Source organism: Tenrec ecaudatus, chromosome 2, assembly GCF_050624435.1.
Source record: "Tenrec ecaudatus isolate mTenEca1 chromosome 2, mTenEca1.hap1, whole genome shotgun sequence".
Lineage (NCBI taxonomy): Eukaryota > Metazoa > Chordata > Mammalia > Afrosoricida > Tenrecidae > Tenrec > Tenrec ecaudatus.
Window position 1 is genome coordinate 89,411,217 of NC_134531.1, and position 24,880 is coordinate 89,436,096.

A 24,880-nucleotide genomic window follows, 5' to 3' on the forward strand; every position below is an offset into this window, starting at 1 on the left:
TGTGTGTGGCAAAATGATACAATCACGTCTCACATCTTTCCTGATTTTAAACCATGCAGTCTTCTCTTGTTCTGTTCACACAACTGCCTCTTGACCCATGTACACGTTCCTTACGAGCTCAATGCAGTGTTCTGGAATTTCCATTCTTCTCAGGATTATTCACGTTTATTATGGTTCCCACAGTTGAATGCCTTCGTGTAGTCCATAACACACGGGCACACATCTTTCTGTTATCCTCTGCTTTGAACCACGATCCCTCTGCCATCAGCTGTGATATACACTTTGTTCCACGGCCTCTTGGGAATCCAGCCGGAGCCTCTGGCAGCTGCCCTTCAGTGTACTGCTACAACCATTGGTGAGTGATCTGAAGCGACATTTTTCTTGTGTGTGATATCAATGATGATGCTTTATCGTTTGGGTATTCTGGTGAGTCCGCTTTTTGGAATGGCCACAGATAAGGATCTTTTCCAGTCAGTTGGCCAACTGGCTGTCTTCAAATTTCTTGGCATAGACAAGTGGATGGGTAAGTGCGTCCAGTGCTTCTTCAGTTTGCTGACACCTTTCAGTGGGTATCCCACACATTTCTAGAGCCCCATTTTGGGCTAATGCATTCAGTGCAGTCTGAACTTCTTCCTTCAGCCCCACTGGTTCTTGATCAGGTGCTTCCTCCTGAAATGGTGGAATATGGACGAGTTCTTTTAGGTGCAGTGACTGTGTAGTCTTCCCATCTTCTCTTGATGTTTCCTGCATCATTCAGTATTTTGATCAAAGAATTTTTAAGACTGAAACTGGAGACTTGGATTTTTTCTTGAGTTCTTTCCGTTTCAGAGCGGCCAAGCATATTATTCCCTCTTGTTTTTCTAATTCTAGATCGTCACACATTTCATTATATTTGGCTTTGCTTTTTCCAATTGCTCTTTGAAAATTTCTATTCAGCTCTGTAACTTCATACTTTCTCCTGCTTGGTCTAGCTCCTCTACAATTAATCCTAGTCTCTTCTGACATCCACTTTGCTCTTGTCTTCCTTCCCTGCCTTTTTAATGACCTTTCCCTTTTTCATGAGTGACGGACATGATGTCCTCCCACAGCTCACCAGGTCTCCTGTCCTGAGTGTTCCATGTGTTCGGTGTGTTCCTGAGATGTTCTAGAATTCAGGTGAAATAGACTCAAGGTTATATTTTGGCTCTCGTGGACTTGTTCTTTGCCTGCTCCTCAGTTGACCTCTGGATTGGTTTTAGCTGCTGATATTGATCTTCTCCATTTTGTCCTCTCACAGATGTGGACAATTTTATTTCTTTGTATTACATCTGGGGCAGTTCATGTTCACAGATGACTTTTGTGTGGTTGAAAAAGGTATTTGCTATGAACAAGTCATTTGTTTTACAAAATTCTATTATGCAATATCCAGCTTCATTTCTATCACTCAGTCCATATTTTTCAACTACTGTTCCTTCTATTTGAGTGCTCGGTATCAGCCCCTCCCCCTGCCTGAACCCTTGATAATTATAAATTATTATTATTTTCATGTCTTACATTGACTGCTATCTCCATTCACTTACTTTTCTGTTGTCCATCTCCCTGGGAGGGGGTTCTATGTTGATCATAGTGGTTGGTTCCTCCTTTCTCCCCCATCTTCACCCTACCCTCCTGGTATCACTACTCTCATTATTGGTCCAAGGGGTAGCTCTTATCTGTATCAGTTATGTGCTCTGGTCTGGCTGGATGTATAAGGTAGAATTGGGGTCATGACAGTGGTAGAAAGGAAGCATTAAAGAACTAGAGGAATGTTGTGTGTTTTGTCAGTGCTATACTGCACTCTGGCTGACTTGTCGAAATCTGTGCTCTTAAATGTTTTTTCAATTCAAGATGGCAATACACTATTTCTGGTAGATGTGGCAGGCTGCTAAGCAGATGCGTTAGGTAGGGAAGCACTTGTTCTATGGTCCATGATCAGGAAAAGACATTGTGAATCAATGATGATTGAAATGAAGGAAACGTCTGTTCTGGGCAACCTTCATGTGGCCCAAAGCTTGAAACATCTATGTTACATATACATATTTGTGGATTTGATGCACGTTTACGTACCTTATATCTACATGCAAAGAAGCTATACAGAGCTTTTAGAGACATTATAGCTTGTGAGATTACTTGGGGGCTCACCCATTATTCATAGCAATGTTTCCATAGAAAAATGTATTATAAGCTTCAAAAGAACTTTCAGAGGAAAACCAAGTAAGATCAGAATTTCTGCTTATTTTGTTAGATTCTAAAACTTGTCTGTCATTTTGTTATACTGTGCTGGCTTGCCTGTAACTGTCATACTGCAAGCTGTGTCACTGGTATTTCAAAGGCAAACAGGGCCCCCCAATATGAAAAGGTTTCAGCAGCGTTTCCAAACTAGGAGTAGGCTATGAAGAAGGAATAGACTATCCACTCCAGAGGAGCTACCCTCGGAAAACCTATGGATAGCATGGGAAACGCCAGCTACTGAAGGCTGGAGGACGAGAGCAGAACGCTGTCCGAGGTGGTGCCAGAAGTCGAGTCCCTTGGGTTGGAAGGTGCTCATGATATGACTGCCGTCGAGCTGCCTTCTCCTGGCAGAGTTGGCTATGGCAGTATGGGGTGTCAAGCCTGGGAGAGTCAAGTGTTTGGAACCTTCATATGCCAATGGGGCACAATTCAAACTGAGAACAGATGCAAACATCTATGACTCATCAAAACTTGGAATGTGTGAAGTATGAATCCAATAAAATTCAAAGTCATCAAAAGTGAAATGGAATGCACAATGATTGATCCCCTGGGTGTTGGTAAGATCAAATGGACTGGTATGGGTCATTGTGAATTAGACAATCATGGTTTCCTAGGCTGCGGATGACACAGTCAAGCGGATTGGCATTGCATTCAACCTCAATAAAGATTCACATTTGTGCCTATTCCAGAGAAAGGTAAGCCAACAAATGTGCACATTATTGAACAACATCATTGATACCCATGGAACTAAAATGTTACTGAAAATCACCCCAAGTAGTTGCAGCAGTATATTGACAGGGAGCTGCCAGAGGTTCAGGGTGGATCCAGAAGAGAATGGAGAACAAGCGATATCATTTCTGACATCAGATGGATCTTGGATGAAAGCAGGAATGCCAGAAAGATGTCCATTGGTGTTTCATTGACTATGCAAAGGCGTTTGACACTGTAGTTCTTAACAAATCATAGTTATCCTTAAGAAGAATAAAATTTCCAGAGCACGTAACTGTACTTATGCAGAACCTACGTAGGCATCAAGAGGCAGTTGTGCAAAGAGAACAAGAGTTCCTATCTGGTTTAAAATTAGCCAGGGTGTACACCAGCATTGTATCTTCTCACTATACTTATTCAATCTGTAAACTGAGCAAATAATCATAGAAGCTGGATAGCACGAAGAAGAGCAACAGGACTAGAGGAAGGCTTATTAATGACCTGTGATATGCAGATGATGCCTCCTTACTTGCTAAAAGTGAGGAGGATTTGAACTTACTGATAAAGAGCAAGGGTTCCAAGCTTCGATCTGGACTAACGCTCTGTGTAAAGGGAACAGAAATCCTCACAGTTGGACCCATAGGTGGCATCTTGATAAGTGTAGGACAGAGCCACAGTGTCAAGGAGTTCGTCTTGCTTGGCTCCACAATCAGTGCTCATGGAAGCAGCGGTCAAGAGATGAAGCGATGCTTTCCACTGGTGGGTGTGCTGCACAAGACCACTTCAAAGTGCTGAAAAGCGAGGATGTTACTTTGCAGACTAAGGTGCCCCTGACTCAAGCCGCAGTATTTTCAGTCACCTCATCAACAAGGGAAAGTTGGGCATTGAATAAAGAAGACTGAAGAGGAATCAATGCATCTAGTCTCTGGTGCTGGTGAAGAATATATAAAGGACCATCAACTGCCAAAAGAACAAAGCAATCCGCCTTAGAAGAAGTACAGCCAGAATGCTCCCAGAGGAAGGATGGGGAGACGCTGTCTCACATACTGTGGACTTGTTGTCAGGAGAGACCAGTTCCTGGAGAAGCATATAATGCTCGGTAAAGTTCGAAGGGCTGTGAAAGAGGAAGACCCGCCACAGGAAGGGTTGACACCGTCGCTTCAAAGATGGGCTCACACGTAAGCATAATGGGGAGCTTGGCTCAGGACCAGGCAATGTTTTGTTCTTTTGGATTGAAACTGACTTGAAGGCATCTATTAACAACAACAACGATAGCAAAAGAACATTTTTATGTATCCAAAGTATCCAAGTATTCAAATCAGCGAAATTTATTATACATGTGTATAAATGTCACTGGAGTTATTTTGTATTACTCAATGAAGAAGAAAATACATTTTTTCTAGGTTTTAAAGTTGATATTATTTTTTGTAAGTTCTTTTCATTCCTTTGACAACGGATTTCTTCAACATCATTTTATGGTTCTTAGTTTCTTGACGCCATTGGGGCACAAATGGGAAACTTGAAGTTTTGTCTTTTTTACTTGCATAGCTCCCATTCTGTCCCTACAGCCTCCGTATTGGTGATCTGTCTTACACACGGAGGAAGTCCATTTGTGGATGAAATTCTTTGATCTTAAACACACGGGCAATGAGTGTGCTTATGACTTGTGTGATGTCAGTGTTTTTCTCTGAACATGTTATTTTTAAAATCACTGATATTGTTTTTTTAATAGGCCTTCCTATTATCTGGCTCTAATTTCATATTGCAACTGATGACTGTTAAGCTTGGTGGTGGACGTATTTCTGGAGTGCCAAAAATTCTCCAGGAAGCTAAGTCTGTCGTCCTTCCTGTCCCCGAGAACGCTGCCAACTCTCAGGTAAATGGTTCTGTGTGTTGTACTGTCAGGAAACCACTAGAGGGCAACTCTTCAAGGAAACAGTATGAGTCTTGAATACTTTCTTAAAGTTAATTAGTTCCTTAAATCCAAGTAGTCCTTGTGATCGGTTCCTCCTTTCTCCCCACACATTTTCTCTGACCCTCCTGGTATTGCTACTCTTATTATTGGCTCCAGGGGGTTATCTGTCCTGGAGTCCCTGTGTTTCCAGTTCTTATCTGTACCCATGTACTTACTCTGGTCTAGCCATATTTGTAAGGTTGAATTGGGATCATCATAGTTGTAGGGAGGAAGCATTAAAGAACTAGAGGAAAGTTGTATGTTTCATTGGTGCTATGCTGCACCCTGATTGGTCCATCTCTTCCTTCTGACTCTTCTGTAAGGAGATGTCGAATTGCCCACAATTGGGCTTTGGGTCTCCACTCTGCACCTTGCCAAATTCACATTGAGATGATTTTTTGTTCTGGGTTTTTGATGCCTGATATCTGATCTCATCGATACCTCGTGATCACACAGGCTGGTGTGCTTCTTCCATGTGAACTTTGTTACTTCTCAGCTAGATGGCTGCTTGTTTATCTTCAAGCCTTTAAGACTCCAGATGCTATAACTTTTGATAGTCAGGCACCATCATCTTTCTTGTCTTCAGCGATTGTGTCAGGAAGCTGAGGATCATGGAATGGCAGCTTATTAGAACAAAATGTTTTGCATCGAGGGAGTACTTGAGTAGAGGTTCAATGTCCATCTGCTATCTTAATAGTTAACATATAAATATATGTACATAGATCTATTTCCCTATTGTTATATATAAATATATTTATTTATGTATATGCCTATATTTAGATTTCTATAAATGCCCATTTTCCTCCTAGTTCTTTCCTCTATTTCCTTTTACTTTCCTCTTGTTCCACTATCATGTTTGGCCTTCATTCAGGTTTCAGTAATTCCTCTCAGTTACATTGCTCTTGATCGAGGCATCCTACATCCTCCTCACCATCGATGTTAGATCACTTGTTGTTCTCTTGTCCCTAGGTTTGTTAAAACCCCCTACCTTTCCCCTGCCTCCCTCTCTCCTGTGTCCCCCCCAAAACCATCGGTCCCGTGTTTTCTCCTCCAGATTGTTTATCCTGCCTATCTTATCTAGAGAGACATGCAGAGAAAATAATAAGCACAAAAACAAGACAGAGCAAAACCAAACAGCAAAAGATACAAAAACAAAACAAAAGACCCAATGCCAAAAAGAAAGAAAAAGAAAAGCCTATAAATAGTTCCAAGTTTGTTTGTTGACCGTTAGGAGTGTTTTCCAGTGAGTCTAATGGGGTGCCATGCCCTGGCTCCAAAGTCTATTTTTGGTATTCTCCGGGGACTTGATTGCTTTGCTCTTCCTTGCTAGTCTGTTGTACACCCTTAGTATTTTCCTGTGCTGTGTCCGGGTCAGATCAAGCACAATTCGCACACTGTGCCTCCAGTGTTGTCCCTCTTAGTGCTCTGGGTCAGGGAACGATGCTGTGTTTCATGGTGGGGCCGGCCCTATGGTCCTCTCTATACACTGGCTGCTCTGAGCAGGAATATCACAGTGATCTACATACAATCCCCTCCCAGGGGGTATGGACAACAGAAAAGTGGGTGAAGGGAGTCATCGGACAGTGTAAGACATGAAAAAATAATAATTTATAAATTATCAAGTGTTTACGAGGGATGGCGTGTCGGGTAGGTGGTGAAAAATGAGGAGCCGATACCCAGGGCTCAATCAGAAAGAAAATGTTTTGAAAATGATGATGGCAACAAATGTACAAATGTGACTGACACAAGGTGTATATGTATGCATTGTTAGAAGAGCTGTATGAGCCCCCAATAAAATGATTAAAAATAAATTTAAAAAATCTAACTAGTCCTGTGGATATGGAATTTTTTATGCAAGTCATCTCTAGTCAAAGTGTCCATGCATTTCCTCAATATCAAAGATTGGAATATGGAAACAGCTCGTGAAAAGTCACTAAGTTAGAGTGTAACGTCTGGCCTTTTCTTTTACTGATATTGCCATTTTTATCTTCAATTTTTGAGCTATGGCTTATGCTGATTTATATCTTCTAGTTGATTTCATTTCAGGAAAGATTATTTTCCAAGTACTTGAAAATTCAAGTGAAAACAAAGAGCCAACTGAGAGCTTTATGCTTTTAGACTGATTCTCCCAATATCACCTCACTGTGTTGAGTGAATTCAGATTTACTGGGACCTTAAAGAATAGGCTAGAATGGCCACACAGGGTGTCCAAGGTCGTCCATCTTTCTGGAAGCAGAATTCTCTGGAGGAGTGGCTGGGGGGTTCAAATCCCGACCTTTCAGAGAGCAGCGGAGCACGTAACCCCTGCATACCAGGACGCCGGTTGGCTCAGCAGAAGGGGAGGGAGCGACCACTGCCTGTGGCAGTGGAAACCTCAGTGCATTTTTGAAGCCGTGATGAAAATGTCATTATTTCTTACTCCTTCCAGTGCAAGCCCAAAGTGATTAAAAGAAGCCTGGCACAAGATCCTGGCATAAAATTTTACTTATTGTGTATTAAAAGATAGTTTTTTTTCCCCTCAATATTTGAAGCTTTCTGATCCTCAATGGGGGAAAAAAAAGTCACATTGAATTAGGTAGCTGAAAAGGGCCTCAAGATAAAGTCTAGTTTATTTTGCTGATTTTATAAAAAATATTTTCAATCTGGGCAAATTAGAATCTGGAAAGACCCATTGATACGTCTTGTTAAAATATACTTTTTCCTCTTTATTTAATCATTATCACATTATTCTTTTATGGATATTATTCACTCTGATGGTTACAATTTGATAATGAAAATAAGACTGGGTTCCTGTAGCAACTATAATCTGATAGAATAAAATTTTAACCCTTAAGTGTCATTTTCACCATTCCCCTCTGAGTAAGTATATTTTAAAATATAAGAATGCATATTCTATAAACGAAAAGAAAGATTCATTTAGCCTACTCTTTCAGGAAATAAAATCTCCCAAGCACATTTTTTCCATAGGTTGGATTTGAGTCTACTGCCTTTCAACTTACGGACATCCCTGCCGGGACCAGCCACGTTGTGGTTTCTAGGCGCGGTACATATGGCTCTCTCACAGTTGCCTGGACCGCCGGATACGCTCCTGGATTAGAAATCCCCGAATTTACTGTTGTTGGCAACATGACCCCCAAACTGGGTGAGTTCTTGAATTTCTTTGATTAGTCTTGCATAACATGAAGGTGTGTCACTGGTAGCCAATATTCTTGGGAGATACTTACCCTTGACCTTGCAATGATTGTTTTCTTGAGTAAACACCCTTGCCTTCAAGTCAGTTCTGTATCATCGGAACCCTTGGGAGAGAGCATTACCCGGTGGTGAAGCCTAATGCCACGTCTTTCTCCCAGGGAGCAGTGGGTGGCTTGTACCACTGGTCTTTCATTTAGTGGTCCAACATTTCATTACTCACCTCCAGGGCTCCTTCATTGTGGTTAGGTTCTAGCGCCTAGCAATTCTATGCACAGCACAGCAGAAAGACTGCCCACAGAACAGCTGGTGGTTTTGAACTGCTAACCTTGTGGCTGGTAGCCCAATCCGTATCGCACTACGGAACCATCCCCACCTTCTGGAAACTTAGCTACCAAAAATTCCAAGGGGCTGTTTTACTTTGGTACACTTGAGTCCCAATCCACTGGACAGCAGTGGTGGCGGTTAGTGCTAGGATTCTCCTGTTTCATGTGGGAGACCCAGGTTAAAGTCCTGGCCAATAGACCTTGAGTAATGTCACCACTCATCTCGCTGTGGAGGTTTGAATGTTGCTACGACACTGAGGCTTCCAGAGCAACACAGACGAGGAAGGTATGACCCAGAGGTCTTGGCGACTGGAAGCCGTACAGGTACCGAGGGTCCAGTCTCTCTGTGCATGGTGCTGTCATGGACTGGGGCCTGCTCGATGGTGGTGAACAGCAACAGCAAGCAGACATTTCAATTTCTACATTAGGTGTGTATTAAAAGAATTTCTAAGGAAAGAAAAAAAAACGTAGTTCTGGAAGACAGTAAAGAAAAGATTTTAGAAAACTTTATTTGGAAGTTTTGATTGATATTCACGTTCATCAGGATATTATTTTTTAACAGTAGGGCAGAGATGTTGCTTTGTCTGTTTTTATTTCCATTACTCCATCAGCTCATTGCCTGTTAGGGATGTGAGTGTTTAGTGGGTTTGCCCGGTACGACGTTATAGAAAGTTCAATGCCATACCCATTACAAAGGACCTCCAAAATCTTTGAGGTCCACTCTGATCCTCAGTGCCCTGCTGGTGACGAGGCAAATGCCATTTAAGTCCTGCGTTGTGAGCTGAGGCTCTGTTGCCCAGGGAGGCTACGTCAGTTCTCAGTTAGACCCGGAGTGGTGCCTCTCGGAGGCAGAAGAGGAACGGCATCTGCGGTATTTAAGATGTGTTATTCCAGTAATATCAAAGTAATGAGCTTAGATGCTTGACTGGGAGACTTCACAGCCAGAGAACTGGTTTCTTTCACCACTAGATGGAAACTCCTGCTCTCTGTCACCAAACTCTGGTTCTGATTCAGCGTCCTTTGGGCCCTTCTCCTTAACTATGGGTGTTTCCTAGCCTTTCTTGTCCATTGTTCAACCCTTTCTTCCTCAGAAACATATTTCACCCTTGTGCCTTCCGTCAGCCTTGATGTGACACACAGCTTCCTATCATGAGTTTTAATTATTTGTATTAGTAGTCACTTAGCAGGCCTGTAACTTTTTTCTTATAGAAATATTGTCTATAAGCTCATGTGTGATTTTCTTCTTATGCAATGAATCTTTCAAGGTTTAACCAATTGACAAGTTAAATGAATTAAAATAACAAATAATATGAGTACAAGAGGTACCCCTAAAAAACTGGAAAAAGCTCCACTAGGCAGAACTTTCGGAGCACGCATTTTTCTCACTGGGTGAGCATCAAGCAACTCACTCTGAGTTAGGTAACCCAGTGGCATCACTGGGAAGGTTCTCTCTGGTCACAGTGAATTTGTTTGTAAGAGCATTTTCGCTTGAACCTGTTTTTTTGTGATGGCCGATTTAAGAAAACAGCGTGCATCTGTGATATTTCGTTTCCTGCTCTGGAAAATGCCACAGAAACTGTTATGATGTTGAACACAGCTTACATGGCCAACACGATGGGAAAAACTCAAGCCTATGAGTGTTTTTCTCATTTCAAAAAAAGGTGAAATGTCAATTGATGATAAACCTCCTTCTGGATGTCCACCAACTTCCCAAATGGATGAAAATATCAACTTCTAGGCATTTGGAATTTGTTTCACCAGGTCAGACTGCTAATTAAGCCTTCTATTTAGAGGTTCTGAAAAGATTGCATGACCGTGTACAACAAGAAAAGGCCTGATTTGTGGCAGACGGGGGACCAGTTTTGCCACCACGATGATGTACCTGCTCATGCGGCCATCTCAGTGCGCCAATTTTTGACAAAAAACAGCATGCCTCTCTTGCCCCAACTACCTTACTCACCTGATCTTGCTCTGTGCAACTTCTTTTTGTTTCTGCGAATGAAGAGGAACATGAAAGGACAGCTATTTGACAACATACAGGAGGCGAAGAAAAAAACGAGGGAGGTGCAGTCAGCTATCCAAACAGATGAGATTGAAAAATATTTCCAAGCATGGAATTACAGATTTGACAAATGTGTTAAGTGTAATGGAGAGTACTTTGAAGGTGATAAGGTTGTTTCAGAACAAAATTTAAATACATAGCTTGGAAAAATATATCTAGTTTTTTTGGGTATTCCCTCATATATTGATATCTTCAAACTACTCCTCCCAGGTATTTAATCTAGTATAATAAACATTTCTTCTTCTTTTTTTTTTTTTTTAAACACATCATTTATTGGGGACTCATACAACTCTCATCACAATCCATACAGACATCCATTGTGTCAAGCACATTTGTTGCCATCTTCATTTTCAAAACATTTTATTTCTACTTGAGCCCTTAATAAACATTTTCAAACCTAATGATAAGTAAAGTGGTAAGTACAATGAATACTTATGAACTCACCAATTAGATTTCATGATTGATAACCTTCTACAAGATTTATACCATTGTCTAAAATAATTTAAAAATAATATACATACATTATGATACATGGTACCAAACTACTTCGATATGCATCTCTACACTATGTGCGAGTGCTAGAACTTAAACCCGAGCCTGCCTGACACTAAATTCAAACCAAAGATTGCGTAATACAAATCTCTCGCTACTATATTTTGCCATTGAAAAAAAAAAGTAGCTAAATGTAGGAAGACAGCGATTGAAAGTAAGGTTTGTGTGGTCCCTTGTGTCCCAGTCGGGTGAGACAGCCCCTTGCAGGGGCGGGTGGGCTGCTGGAATGACCGAGGCGGGCTACAAACGGGTCTTTTAACTTGGATTAGGAGCTGTTGTTAAAAAGATTTAGTTACTGGGTTTGGGGGGTGGGTAGGGGTGTCACTGACTTTATTTCCTGAAAAGGAGGTGATAGGGTCAATACGTTTGGAAAGCTATGGTCTTCCAGGGAGCCTTCTGTGTGGTCAGTCATTTCGGCATACTGTCTCATGCATACTGAAAGGAGACTTTGGATAAGAAACTACTTCACTATCTTTTGAAAGATGGGCTCCCAAGGTAAGAGCTAAGACATGATATCATGCTTTCCTGTCCCGTTTGCTCCAGGGAGCCTCTCATTTTCGCACGGGGAGCAGCGTAAAGGAGTTGTGCTGTGGGCATTCCCCAGCCCAGGTCGACCGGAGGCCTTTGCCGTTCACCTATCAGGCCTGGAGAGCAGTGCCCCCGGAGGAGCTCGGCTTCGGTAAGAACAGCCCACGTTTCAGTGGAAAGCTTCCCAGCCTGTTATCTGCAAAGTATGGGTCAAAGCTGACAAAGCCACGGCATCAATTTTCTTTACACTTGTGGTGTCTTAGATACCACGGGGGATGCCTTTGCAGGGAGGCATACTGCTGCCCTGAAAGGGGTTCTCTTGAGCTCTGGCTCAGTTGAGTTAGTCTGCTGTAGATAAGGACTCGGTGAATGAGACAAACAGCTAAGGTGTTCAGCTGCTAGTGGAAAAGCTGTTAGTTCAAATCCACTCAGAGCTGCCTCAGAAGAAAAACTTGGTGATCTCTTTTTTAATTCATCAGCCAATGAACACTTCATAGAGTGCAGTTCCATATAGGTCTGCCGTGCCATGACAGCTGGTTCTGCTGCTGGTAGGTGGTCGTATTAATAATATTGGTTTTAATAAGTTAAGATGACAGTAAAAAGAAACAGAATTAGTTTTTCATAAGTTGTAATATTTTGAATTATGTTCCATTTGTTCCACCTGCCCACTTCACTCCCCTCCTACCCCCCCTCCCACCAATTGGAGCAAGGCAATCTGAAGTTATGTCTGTCATCTGTACTTGTGTCATTCAAGTGTATTGGTCAACACATGAGACTTCCTCTAACTCTTAGGAGCTTGTGGCTTCTATTATTAAAACAAAAACTAAGACACAGAGATGACAACTTTTCTGAGGTCTTCTATTGAATAAATGAAGAAATCAGAATTTGAACAGAGATTATCGCTAGTGTGTGTGTATATATATATATATATAGATATATATATATCTATATATACATATATAGATATAGTGATTTGTCCTTTTAAAGATAATTTTATTGGCTCTTACAGTTCTTAGAACAATCCATACATCAATTATATGTAGCATATTTGTACATATATTGCCATCATTATTTTATAAACATTTACTTTTCATTAATTATTTTATACTTTTTTATGTCATCATTATTTTACAAACATAAAATTTCTTTTGAGCACTTGGTATCAGCTCTTAATTTTCCCCTCCCATCCCCCTCCCACCCTCATGACCCCTTATGAAATTATAAATTATTATTATTTCATATCTTAACACTAAGCGGTGTCTTCATTCCCCCATGGTTTCTGTAGTTCACCTCCCAGGGGGTGGGGGTGGTTATGTGTCCATCATTGCAATCAATTTCCCCTTCCTCCCATCATTTTCCCACCTTCCCCCTACCCTCCTGCTATCGCTACTCCTATTTCTGTTCCTGGAGGGCTTGTCTGAACTGAATTCCGTGTGTCGCGAGCTCTTACCTGTACCTGTGCACATACTCTGGTCTAGCCCGAACTGAAAGGCAGGACTGGAGTCATGATAGTGGGGCATGAGGATGCCTCAAAGAACCAAGGATCCCCCAAAATAGACTTCAGGTTAGGAGGGGCGGCTCCCAAATCCTCCAGGACTGATTGGGACATAGTCATAGATGTCAGTGGACAGACCTGGAATTATGTATGCTTTTTCATTTGTTTGCTAGTTATTGTTCCCTCTTTTTATTCCATCTTTTGCTTTGTCTACATTATTATTGGTTTGACTACAGATATAAGATAAGCATGGGAAGCAAACCTGAGGAAAAGTCAATGGGACCAACGGTTCTGGAAGGACTTGCGGGGAGGGAGGAGCAAGCGGGGGAAGGGAGTGATGAGCAAACAACATCATAGGCAGGGGAACCACTAGGAAATTAAAATCAGTGAGGAGAATGTAGAGATCCTGGGGAAGTTAGAGCAACAGCAATCTCTCTAAGAGGAATTACTAAGAGGTGGAAGAAGGGCATGCATGATGGTGGGGCAGGAGGAAGGAAAAAGGAAACTGAAGATAGATCTAGGAAGCAAAACCTTGGATAGAAGTATAAACAAAGGTGGGTACTTAGGTAAATATATTAGTTCATAAAACAGAGGTATTGGCCTATGTTTTACATATATTTATTATACATATATCTATATGGCAATACACTGAGGTACTTGAAGGTCTTTGGACCTCTGCTCAAGCTCTCCCTCAATGCAAGAACACTTGTTCTAACAACCTGGCATTCCGTGATGCTCACCCTCCCAGCACAATCGCTGAAGACAAAATGAGCAAAAGAGCAAACGTGGTGAAAAAAGCTGATGGGGTCCAGCTATCAAAAGATACAGCATCTGAGGTTTTAAAGGTTTGAAGGCAAACAAGCTGCCATCTAACAGAGAAGTCACAAGCCCACATGGAAGAAGCACACCAGCCTGTGTGATCACGAGGTGTCAATGGGATCAGGTAACGGGCTTCAGAAAACCACAAACAAACAGAAAATCATATTGTTGAGAACGAGGTGGGTTGGAGCAGAGACCCCAAACCCATCTGTAGACAGTGGGACAGCCCCCTCAGAGAAGAATCACAAGGAAGGGTTGAGTCAATCAGGGTGCAGTTTAGCACTGATGAAACACAATATTCCTCTGGTTCCTTGAGGCTTCCTCACCCCTCTAGCACTTATATTTTTAACAATTACCTTCCTTTTGTATAACTTGGTGATTATTTAATAAATTTCTTTGGTTCCAGAAATGAGCGAAAATTTGGAGCTTGTTAAGCAAAGTGAAACCTGGAAAAAAGATAGCTATTTGGTGTGTGTGTGTGTGTGTGTGTGTGTCGCGGGGTTGTTGCATATTTCCCTTTTCCCTTCACCGGGGTTAGACTGACAGGCTAGCAGAGAGCAGTCCTGAGAGGCAGACTGATGGCTTTGTTCCTGACCCGGCCACTACTTGTGTGATTTGGGGAAAGTTCGTTCATCTTTACACACTTCTGTTTTCTTCTGGAAAGAAACATGTGAGGCAAACTAACTTGTGTGTGTGTAGGATATAGTTAGGCAGCATCGAATATGGGTTTCTAGCCTACATATGCCATTTAAATAATGTCTGGTCACAGAACACAATTCAAGGTCATAAGATCAAATGCCTTTAACAGCAGCAGCCGGCCATTTTGTAGTGTTTGCCCTGGTCCAGCATAGGAGCCGCAATTTCTGGTTCAGAGGTGAAAAGACAGCTGATAAGGTGAGAGCATCACACCGATTTTGGTACAGTGCCGTAGGGATGAGAAGCGAGCCTGGAATTCCAGTGAGCTGTGCGTGGATGACTGGAGCCCGTGTGCTCTTCTCTTAGCTAACGAGTCTCGTTAGTTACCTTCCCCACCACGGCCGTTCCAGTTCTTACACTTCCTGTGCTCACATACTTTCCTGCATCAGTGACAGTCTTAAAATAGACGAAAAAGCATGCCATTTTTAATATGCTGCCCTTTTGGGCAGTAGGAACCCTGGTGGCACAGCTGTGGTCCACGTGGTCCGATGTCCTTTCAAAGCACCAGACAGTCCGGGGGAGAACGACAGGCATCACTCCTCCAATGAACAGTTGCAGTCTCAGACACTCCCAGAGGCAATTCTGCCCTGTCCTATCGGCTTGCTATGAGGCGACTGTGTTAGGCCAGTTAACTCGAAAAACAAATCCCGAGACACTCACAGATGTGTAAGAAAGAGCTTTATATCAAGTAGTAATTGTTTATCAAGGAAACATCCTAGCCCAGTGCAATTCAAGTCTGTAAGTCCAATACTAGTTCCTAAATCCCTCTTCAGATTCATGCAGCACATGCAAGGATGCAGAATGCAGGAAGATCACAGGCCCGTGGGTGCAAAGTCCTGTGGATCTAATGGCAGTGGACGCATCTCCAGGGCAGGTGAAGGCAGAGAAGGGAGGTTCCCAGGAGCCTCTTTATGAGAAGGCCACACCCACAAGGAGGCCCCTTCAGGCTGCGACCTGATTGACAGGCTAGACCCCACCCTTACGCTTTTATGCATCTTCATGCTGACGTGAAATTATGTCACTACCACACCGGCATCAGCCCCATGGTAGGGAGGGGGGCCCTCATGGGCAACTTCTTTTTTTTTTTTTCTTTCTGTTTGGAAATTAATCTCTTAAGAATTTTTAAATTCGTATTTCTCCTTATAGTAACAGACTCATATAATATTTGTCCGTTGTAATTGACTAACTTCACTCAAAATAATGGTTTCCAGGTCCTTCCATGTTATTCACAGTTTCATACTTTCCCCACTGTTTTTTAGGGATGCATAGTATTCCGTTGTATGTATATGCTATGTTTTCTTTATTCATTATTCCACTTTTGGGTATTTGACCTGCTTCTAATTGTGTTGGTCTGGTTAGACTGGAGAAACAAATTTCACGGAGACTCAGTGTATAGGAAAGAACTTTATATACAAAAGCATTTGAATATTGAGATTATTGAGAAAACATCCCAGTCCAGATCAAGTCCCTAAGTCCGATATTGGCCCATATGTCTGATCCCAACCTATAAAGAACTCTTCAGACTCACAAAACACATGCAGTGATTCCAAATGCAGGAAGATTATAGGCCAGTGGACAAGTCTTGTGCAGCTCACGCTGGCGCGGGTCTCCACGTGGCCCCTCGAGATGCAGGGCTTTGCTTCCATAAGCATAGCCCATGTGTCTTGTCAGTAGAGAGTATCTCAGGAAGTGAGCTGAGAGTGTCTCCCACATCCAAGAAAGAAATACCTGGGCAACTTCTTAAACATATGAAGAGCAAATCTTTACAGTGGTATTCGTATTTTTCTTGAGTTATTTCACTGTTAACTTACTCTTTTCCAGATCTGGTTTTACGGTGGCTGAAATCGAACCCATGGGAATCTTTCAGTTCGCTCCTAGTTCAAGAAGTGTCGTTGTGTCCGAGGATGTACACATGATCAGGCTGCAAGTACAAAGGCTGCTTGGGTTCCACGGGGAGCTCATTAAAGTCCTCTACCAAACGACAGCAGGAAGTGCGGAACCAACGGAAGACTTCGAGCTGATTCAAAATGGGGAATTGATTTTTAAAAAATTCCAAACTGAGGTGGAGTTTGAAATAATTATTATTAATGATCAGCTTCCTGAGGTAGAAGAAATTTTTTATATCAACTTAACATCAGTAGAAATTAGAGGTCTCAAAAAGTTTGATGCCAGTTGGAGACCACGATTGAATCTGGATTTCAGTGTGGCAACGATCACGATATTGGATAATGATGGGCTAGTGGGCATGGATGTTTCTTATCCCAAGACAACTGTGATGGTAGCCGTTGATACCGCTCTTGTTCCTGCAGCAACTGACTCTACTACACACCCTGACCGCCAGGAAATAACTGCTATTCCACAACCAACAGAAATGGCTCTTGTTACTGAGGCAACTGGTATACCTGCCACACCTGAAAATATCGTCACACTTTCTGAGACACCCTCTGTGTCTGAGAAGCCTGCGATGGACATCGTAACTGCGGATGATTTTATTCATGGAGCATTTAGCCTAGGTCCACCTGTTATTTATACTGAAGAGGACATGAAGAATGGCACACTCAATGTCGCTGAAGTTCTTATTCGAAGGACTGGTGGATTTGCTGGCAATGTCAGTGTAACAGTTCAAACCTTTGGAGAAAGATGTGCTCAGGAAGAACAAAATGCATGGCCCTTCCATGATGTCTATGGGATTTCCAACCTGACATGGGCAAGTGAAAATGTAGACTTTCAAGAACAAACTCTGATCCTGACATTCCTAGATGGAGAAAGAGAAAGAAAAGTGTCCGTCCCAATTTTTGATGATGATGAGCCCGAAGGAAAAGAATTCTTCTATGTCTTCCTCACAGATCCTCGAGGGGGAGCACAGATTGTGAAGGGGAAGGATGATACCGGATTTGCAGCTGTTGCTATGATTGTTATTACAGGTATCTTTGAATTGCTGGAGGTAAAAATGCACGGTGCGTCTGAGTGTGATATAGAATTTGGAATAATATGAGCCTATATTAGACAGAAAAGACTCCTGGTGCTGTACTTGTTACACATTGGACTGCTAACTCTAGGTCAGCAGTTCAAAACCAGCAGCCGCTGTGGAAGAATGATGGGCCGTTCTCCTTCCATAGAGTTACAGTCTCAGAAACCCACAGAGCAGTTCTCCGCTGTCCTATAGAGTTGCTATGAGTTAGATCAACTCGATGGCAGTGAATTCTATTAAATATAAGGGGCTCTGGCCGTGCCGTGGATTAGGCTGCAAGGTTGGTGGTGAATCCTGGGAGAAAATGAGGTTGTCTGCTCTTCTAAAGATTACAGTCTCAGAAACTCCCTCTGGGATTACTGTAAGTCAAAATTGGCTCAGTGGCAGTGGGTTTGGTTTTGGATTATAGTAAATGTAATTACAGAATAAATTAATGACATCAATCATAAAAATTAGTAAAACATTTTCTGCCTTTAGCATGGACCCATGACATGAACTCATGATTTTGTATTATGGTCCCAGCTATACAGAGTCAGATACACAATCTGTGAATTAATACTTATCCAATATCAGGAAAACCTTAAAAATACTTAAGTCCATGGTTTTCCCCCTCTGAAAATACTTAATTGAACCACTCAAATGCTTACCAGCTTGTCTTATCTTTTTAAACCCCATTATAAATTTCCCAAGAACTTTCAATAAAGACAGAGAGATATCATTGACAGGAAAGTACTTGTGTCCATTGTGAAATAGATTATAACTATTTTCTTTGTTCTACTTTTGACCCTATGCAGTTTTCATATCCATCATGCTATTTTATTGTAACATATTTACTACATCACTTTAAAATTAAATTACCCTTAGTACTTTGTCCATCTGATGTAAAATTCTTAACTGATCTTTTGAAGTTTTCCTCTGAAATCATGCACTATTTCTTTAAGTGATGCAGCCCAGCTTGTCAGTACGTTACAGTAATTAAGGTACTGAAAGATCATCTTACAATTTTAAGACACTGTTCATGTAAGCAATGTATTTTTGTTATTGATGTAGCAAAGCATAGCACAGTTGTTGCTCTGGAGAGCATTTTATTCTGTGGGGAAATATATACTTTAAACATAGATGCATACAAACTATCAGGTCCCAATGATAACCTCCTCAGAGAAAGGTGAGTATGTGCAGGTTGGGTGGAGAGGAGGTTGGGATGTTTTCTTTGTTCTGGTCTTCTGTTCTCAAGGTGTTAAAAACCTCTTGCAATGAAGTCCAGTCTGACTTGGACAACCGCAGAGTAGAACTGAGCTCTATCAAATTTCTCATCTGTAATAAGTATGAGAGCAGGTCATTAGAGCTTTCTTTCGAGGATTTTCTGAGTGGGTTTAAACCACCAACCTATCAGTTAGTAACTAAATGTAAATTCTTCACCCACAGCATCTCCGGGGATTCTTTCTTAATATGTTAGCCATATGGAGTGTTGTTTCTATTCTAGTGTATGATTGGATCATTGATTCTAATGTTATTAAGGATGTTTAAAATCTGTAGTTCTTCCCATTCCCTCAGTTATGATTTATCTACCTTTGCACTATCTGAGCTTGAGAGATAAGTGAAGTACTGGAGATCTTTTTACATTCTTAGACATAACCTCCCAATTTTACATTAAGGGAACGACCTTCAGAATGGCATTTTCGGATTCAGTGAGGAGTCCCAGAGTGAACTAGAACTGGGCGCAGAAGCCGATAAGAGAAGACTGAATCTCATTGTCATAAGAGAGCCAAACAGGTGTGTATATGCATATGTGGGTGTAGAAGATATATCATTTTGTCGGGCCACTCAGCATCTAAATATAATTCATAGATGGTATAGGCAGGGTGACAAGCTGACAGAGGAGATATAATGAAATATTGTATCGTATAGTAGATCAGATACTTCAGCTAAGTTTATAAGCATTGGGAAACAAAAAAATCATGACTTGCTTTATTATGATATTTACATTATTAGAATAGTATTACCTGAACCAGAAATATCTACGTGGTCTGCCTCGCCTGAATTCTCATCACATACATGTGCTCATTTGTACGCCTTTCCATTTGGACCTAACTACTATGAGGTCATGTTTCTTCCCATAACTCTATGGTTAATAGTAGTGGTTTCCTTGAGAATAATTCTCTTTAAAAATGTAGAACATTTACTTGAAGCAAGGGTTCTCAATACTGTTTATTTTCAAAATTTTAGTACATATTTTCAAAATTTTAATTCATAGTAGGTAGGAAGTACATTTTATTCACTTAGATAATTGTGGTGTGTCATAGTTGAGCCAGTGCTCCTTCCACATCAAATTACGGGAGGTGGAGGTGTGCCTTCGATGTCTTCCCTTAGATTTGGCGACTGTCATCATTTTTCATGGCAGGCTTTTTGACCAAGAAGCACCGCTCGTCACAGGGAAAGCACAGGGTAGCCTGAACTTTGTGGTTTGGGTTTGTTCACAGGGCCTTTGAAGATGTGAGGGCCTTTTGGAGAGTCTCCTTGAACAAAACCGCTGCCGTGCTCCAGCGAGACGGTGTGAACTTGATTGACGAAATTGTATCTGTATCAGGAAGCACAACCTGCGCAGCCGGGCAAACAGAATGCTTCATCGCTATTGAACTCAAACCAGATAAGGTAAGAAAAGACGAGACACAGTATCGTCAACTACTGATCATAGTCCTTTAGAACTTGTCACTTTAAAACTTTGTCATTTGAACTTAGCTATTTTTTTATAGTGGAGATTCTTTGATTCTTGCATTGCCATATTGTTTAAATCTCTTTGCTGGGAATAGAGTTAGAGTTCATTTCATCTTGTATATTTTTGAAATAAACCTGTCAGTCTCGATGCCACCCCTACTTTTCCCCAATGAGCCAGCTGTTCACTGTGTAAGTGATTCCGAAGTGATCTTCAACCCGAAGGTCTTCTACATGATTCGTTTACCTCAGATTGCTCAAGTGCTTAGAATTTTATTTCTTCCAGATCCATAAATTTGAAAAAGTTCACACTCCCTATTCATATGGAAGCGCGGAGTGCAGGTCTGGATCTCCCAGGCGGGACCCAGAACATGTTTGATGGGCCTTTGGATACAGTGATTTCTTGGTTCTTGTGCGGCGTCATCGATGTGGCACAGGGTGATGAAACACTGCCCAGGCCGGCGCCATCCTCCCAGTTGCTCTTCCATTTGAACCCCTTGTGCAGCCAGTGTGTCAGTTTATCTTGTCTTTTTCAACACCTCTCTGCTTTACCAAGCACGATGGCCTTCTCCAGGGACTGGTCTCTCCCGGTAACATGTCCAGAGTGTGTGAGATGAAGTCTCGCCATCCTTGCCTCTAATGAGTGTTCTGGCTGTACATCTCCAAGACCGGTAACATCTATTCCTCTGCAACTCATGGAACTAATCATGCTCTTTGCCAAAACCGCAGTCCACAAGTGGCGGCTCTTCTTTCATCCTTGTTATTCAGTATCTACCTATCACATACATCTGAGGCAACTGAGAATGCCGTGGTGTGACTCAGGTGAACCTTTCTCCTCAACACGTTAAAACGGTCTTGTGCAGCAAATTTACCCCCCTGCAATGCATCCTTGGATCTCGGGGCCGCTACTTCCATGACCGGTGATTGTGGATCCAAGCAAGATGAGAAACTTCAAGCTTTTCTCTATTGTCATGATGTTTCCTATGAGCCCCTTCGTGGTGAGGTCACCCACTGGGCCGCTAACCTCAGTCAGCAGTCTGGAAGCAAAGCCGCTTTGCAGGAGAAATATGAGGCTTTTCTCTCCTGTCAAGAGACTTTCAGAAACCCACAGGGCAGTTCTACCCCGTGCTGTCTCCACTGCTGGCGATGACAATGAAGGTGAAAGACCAGAAGGAGAAAATGCCGGTGCTAACCCTCCAGGTGGAGTTGAAGGCGAAGCTGCTGAAAACGGCGCGCCCAAACCAAAGGTGACCGAGACTGTAGAGGATAGTGACCGTGACAGTGAGGATGATGAGGATGATGTGCATGTCACTACAAGAGACATTAAAACAGGGGGCCACAATATGGGAGTTACGGCACAGCACCTGTGAACCTTCACATCTAGACCGGAGGAAGAGTTTATGGAACTAGAGGAACGAAATTCAAAGGAGTAGACCTTGACGCACCTGGAAGAATTGATGGAGTTCCTATTTGGACGTAGATTTGGATTCTTTTGAAGACAAACCATGGCGTAAACCAGGTGTTGATCTTTCTGATTATTTTAATTCTGGATTTAATGAAGATACTTGGAAAGCTTACTGTGAAAAGCGAAAGAAGATATGAATAGCCCTTGAAGTTATACCAGTTACTTCTACTACAAATAAAATTACAGCCGAAGACTGTACTATGGAAGTTACACCAGGTGCAGAGATCCAAGATGGATGATTCAATCTTTTTAAGGTCCAGCAGGGAAGAACTTGAAATTCAGAGAAGGAACCAGCACTGTTCATCTAGTCAAATGTCTTGGCTGTCTAGTCCTATAGTCAGTTACAGTCTTGGAACACCACGGGCACAGTTCTACCGTGTTCAGTAAGGCTGACGTGACTCAGAACCGACTCCATGGCTGTGAGTAGTAGCAGGAGCAGGAGCAATAGTAGTATCAGCCATTGCACAAAGCGCCCAGATAAAAAGCATTATCTTCTCTCTTGAAGGGAATTGGTGGAGTTTAAATGATTTTGGCCACTCATGATTTAACAGAGCATTGATGTAATCATGTGTGGCCATTTTTATTTCTAAAATATCTCTTCTGATTCTCTAATGCCCAGAGAGCACACAGTAGTATCTAAGTTGCTTTGTTCTCTGTTGACTAAATAATGAAACTCAAAGTCTTAAAACGCACTGTCCACAATACTATAAATGTACAGAAAAGCTTAACTGCTCCTCTGAAAATGCTGACCACGTCCAACAATAGGAATACACCAGTGAATACAGTGGTTTCAAACTTACAGCTAGTCCTAGCCCTGTGGTAAAGTAACAACCCCGTAGATTTAATTATTTTCATTATTTCTCTATTTGTTCTTCCACCTTTTGATGACTACTCTAGTGGTTCAATTAATCTTTTCCTAACGATGATACCAATGCATACATTTTCTTACATTTCTGTAATTGGGATAATTCACTATGCATTCTCTCCTCCTCCCCACCCCACCCCCAATCCTGGGCAAAAGAAAAAAAGATCACTTGGGGTTACTCGCCTATGTGCCTTTGGTTATCAGAACGTCATTCTTTGCTAGGGCTGAGAGGCCTGGTTCTTCTCCCAAAACGTTTCAAAGGAGAACTGCTGGTGATCTTGCTAGAATGCATTTGTGACAGCGCCATTTGTCATAGATCAGTAAGTGTTTGGACTTCAATAGCCTGCGTTTTCCCCGACACGATGTGTTCTTTGAACTTTGCATTGCTAGCTTCACAGCACTCACTTCCTGTCACTGCCAAGCACGAGCTGGTCTAGCAAGGTCATTTGAAATCTGCTATGTGTACTTTGGTAGTATCTTCCTGGATTTAGCAGGGTACCAGAGAGGCTTCATCTCGCAGGGTACCCAGGTGTGCCCATGGTGTACCTTTTTAGCCCACCGGCTCTATCACCTTGGAGCAGGCGCTGAGTTAAACCAGATTTTCATTGTGTGTCAGCAACCACACTCAGTAACGGCTGGGCGTGCTGTTTACCACAGCGCTATGTGTTTCACAGGTGTTAATAATTTATTCTTTTCCTTGCTAATGATCTACCCCCCCCCCACCACCCGAGGAATATTTATCTCACTCATCATTCTTTTTATTAACTGCTTCCTATTTAGGTCATTAGAGAAATTTTTTATTGTAGCTTATAAATGAACATAAACTTAATAAAATTAACACTTGAGCTTGTTTACACTTCATTACATGTTAAAATGTTAAATACACTATATTATATTCACATGTATTTTGCACTTTTTTATGGTACAAGCATAATTATGCCTCAAATTTGACGAGTTCTAATTATTTGCTTAGTGATGCTCTTCGTTGCTCGTGTCATTGATCCTGAAGGCTAGCCTTGCTGATCTTTCTTCCTTCTCAGTCTTGTGTTTAAAGTGGGTGCACCTTCGCCTGGTGGCAGTAACTTTTGGTCCAGAACCATCTCGATTTTTATCTCAAATGTGATTGTTGGTCAATGAGAATTTTGAACCAATCTCACTATACTTAAAACCCCCACCTCATCAATGTTAACCATAACCTTGTAAGAAAGTCTGTGACATCGAGGAAATTTCATTTTAAAATGGCTATTTGTCTGAATTCCTTTATTGACTTTGGCTAATTTGATTCTTCTGGATTGAGACTCTTGGTAGAAAGAGATGGAAACATTAGTTTTAGAGTAGAAATACCTGGATGACAGTAGCAAAATAAAGTCGCTAAAGAATCTGAAATTTTGTGAAGTTGTACGTGAATACTACTATCATAGAGTGCTTCTGACCTAGCTAGAGAAGAGAGCTGCTGGCAGCTACAAACGAAATGGGCTCATAGGAAGACTCCGTACAGGTTTCGACGGGCTCATATTTGATCAGTGCGTCTTGGTTTCCCAATATCCTCTGCACATATTGATAGACTAGGGCATTTCTTTGTCAGACAGAAAGACTCCTTTTGTCTCGAGTCTTACGAGATGTTGACATCCATCTGTACACGGTTTAGCTTTAGATGGTTCCTGACTGAGGGATCGAACATTTCCTTTTGATTATCAGTGGTTGTAAATAATGCCCTAATCACCATCGCAATGAAAAGGGACATTTTACTAGGAAAGCAAAGACAAGGCTCTCTGCTTGGATTGGGCTCAAATCCTTCCTAAGAGAAACCTCTGTGACTTCAAGTTCACTTTGCCTTCAGTGAGCAATAGCTCTTGACTATGATTACCCATGCTTCCCTAGTGTTTAGTTTCTTGCATTGGCTATATTTAGTTTCTCAAAATTGGGAAGAGGGCTGTTACCTTTATATTTCAATACAAAGTGACAGTTGACCAGCACAAGTGAGAACTGATCATGCTTCAGGAAAGCTAACCACATTTCTTCAGATTGGGAAAGGAAATTGAAGGCCATTTACCATGAAACCAAGATAAAACTAACTCTTGGCTAATACTAAATATTTTGTTGTATAATGATGATTATCATTAAAAAAGATTGCTGAACGACAAATAAGATCCTTGCTGATGAATAATTAAGTTTCATTTGATCAAATTAGACTGAAATATACAATTGAAAAATGCATCAACTTTGCTTTGTTGGCTTATGCCAAGAGACTCATAATAGTGAGAAAGCTTTCAGATTTTTGAATACGA

At 41.7% G+C, this 24,880-nt stretch overlaps 1 protein-coding gene across 1 annotated transcript in view; it reads left to right on the plus strand.

Moving 5' to 3' along the window:
- The window catches only part of ADGRV1 (adhesion G protein-coupled receptor V1), a 724,059-nt gene that overhangs the window by 312,675 nt on the left and 386,504 nt on the right, over window positions 1-24,880 (plus strand). The window contains exons 73-78 of the mRNA XM_075542665.1: window positions 4,691-4,834; window positions 7,880-8,054; window positions 11,585-11,720; window positions 16,401-17,503; window positions 19,206-19,323; window positions 20,031-20,202. Coding sequence (XP_075398780.1) covers window positions 4,691-4,834; window positions 7,880-8,054; window positions 11,585-11,720; window positions 16,401-17,503; window positions 19,206-19,323; window positions 20,031-20,202 — 1,848 coding nt within the window. The remainder of the gene's footprint in view (window positions 1-4,690; window positions 4,835-7,879; window positions 8,055-11,584; window positions 11,721-16,400; window positions 17,504-19,205; window positions 19,324-20,030; window positions 20,203-24,880) is intronic.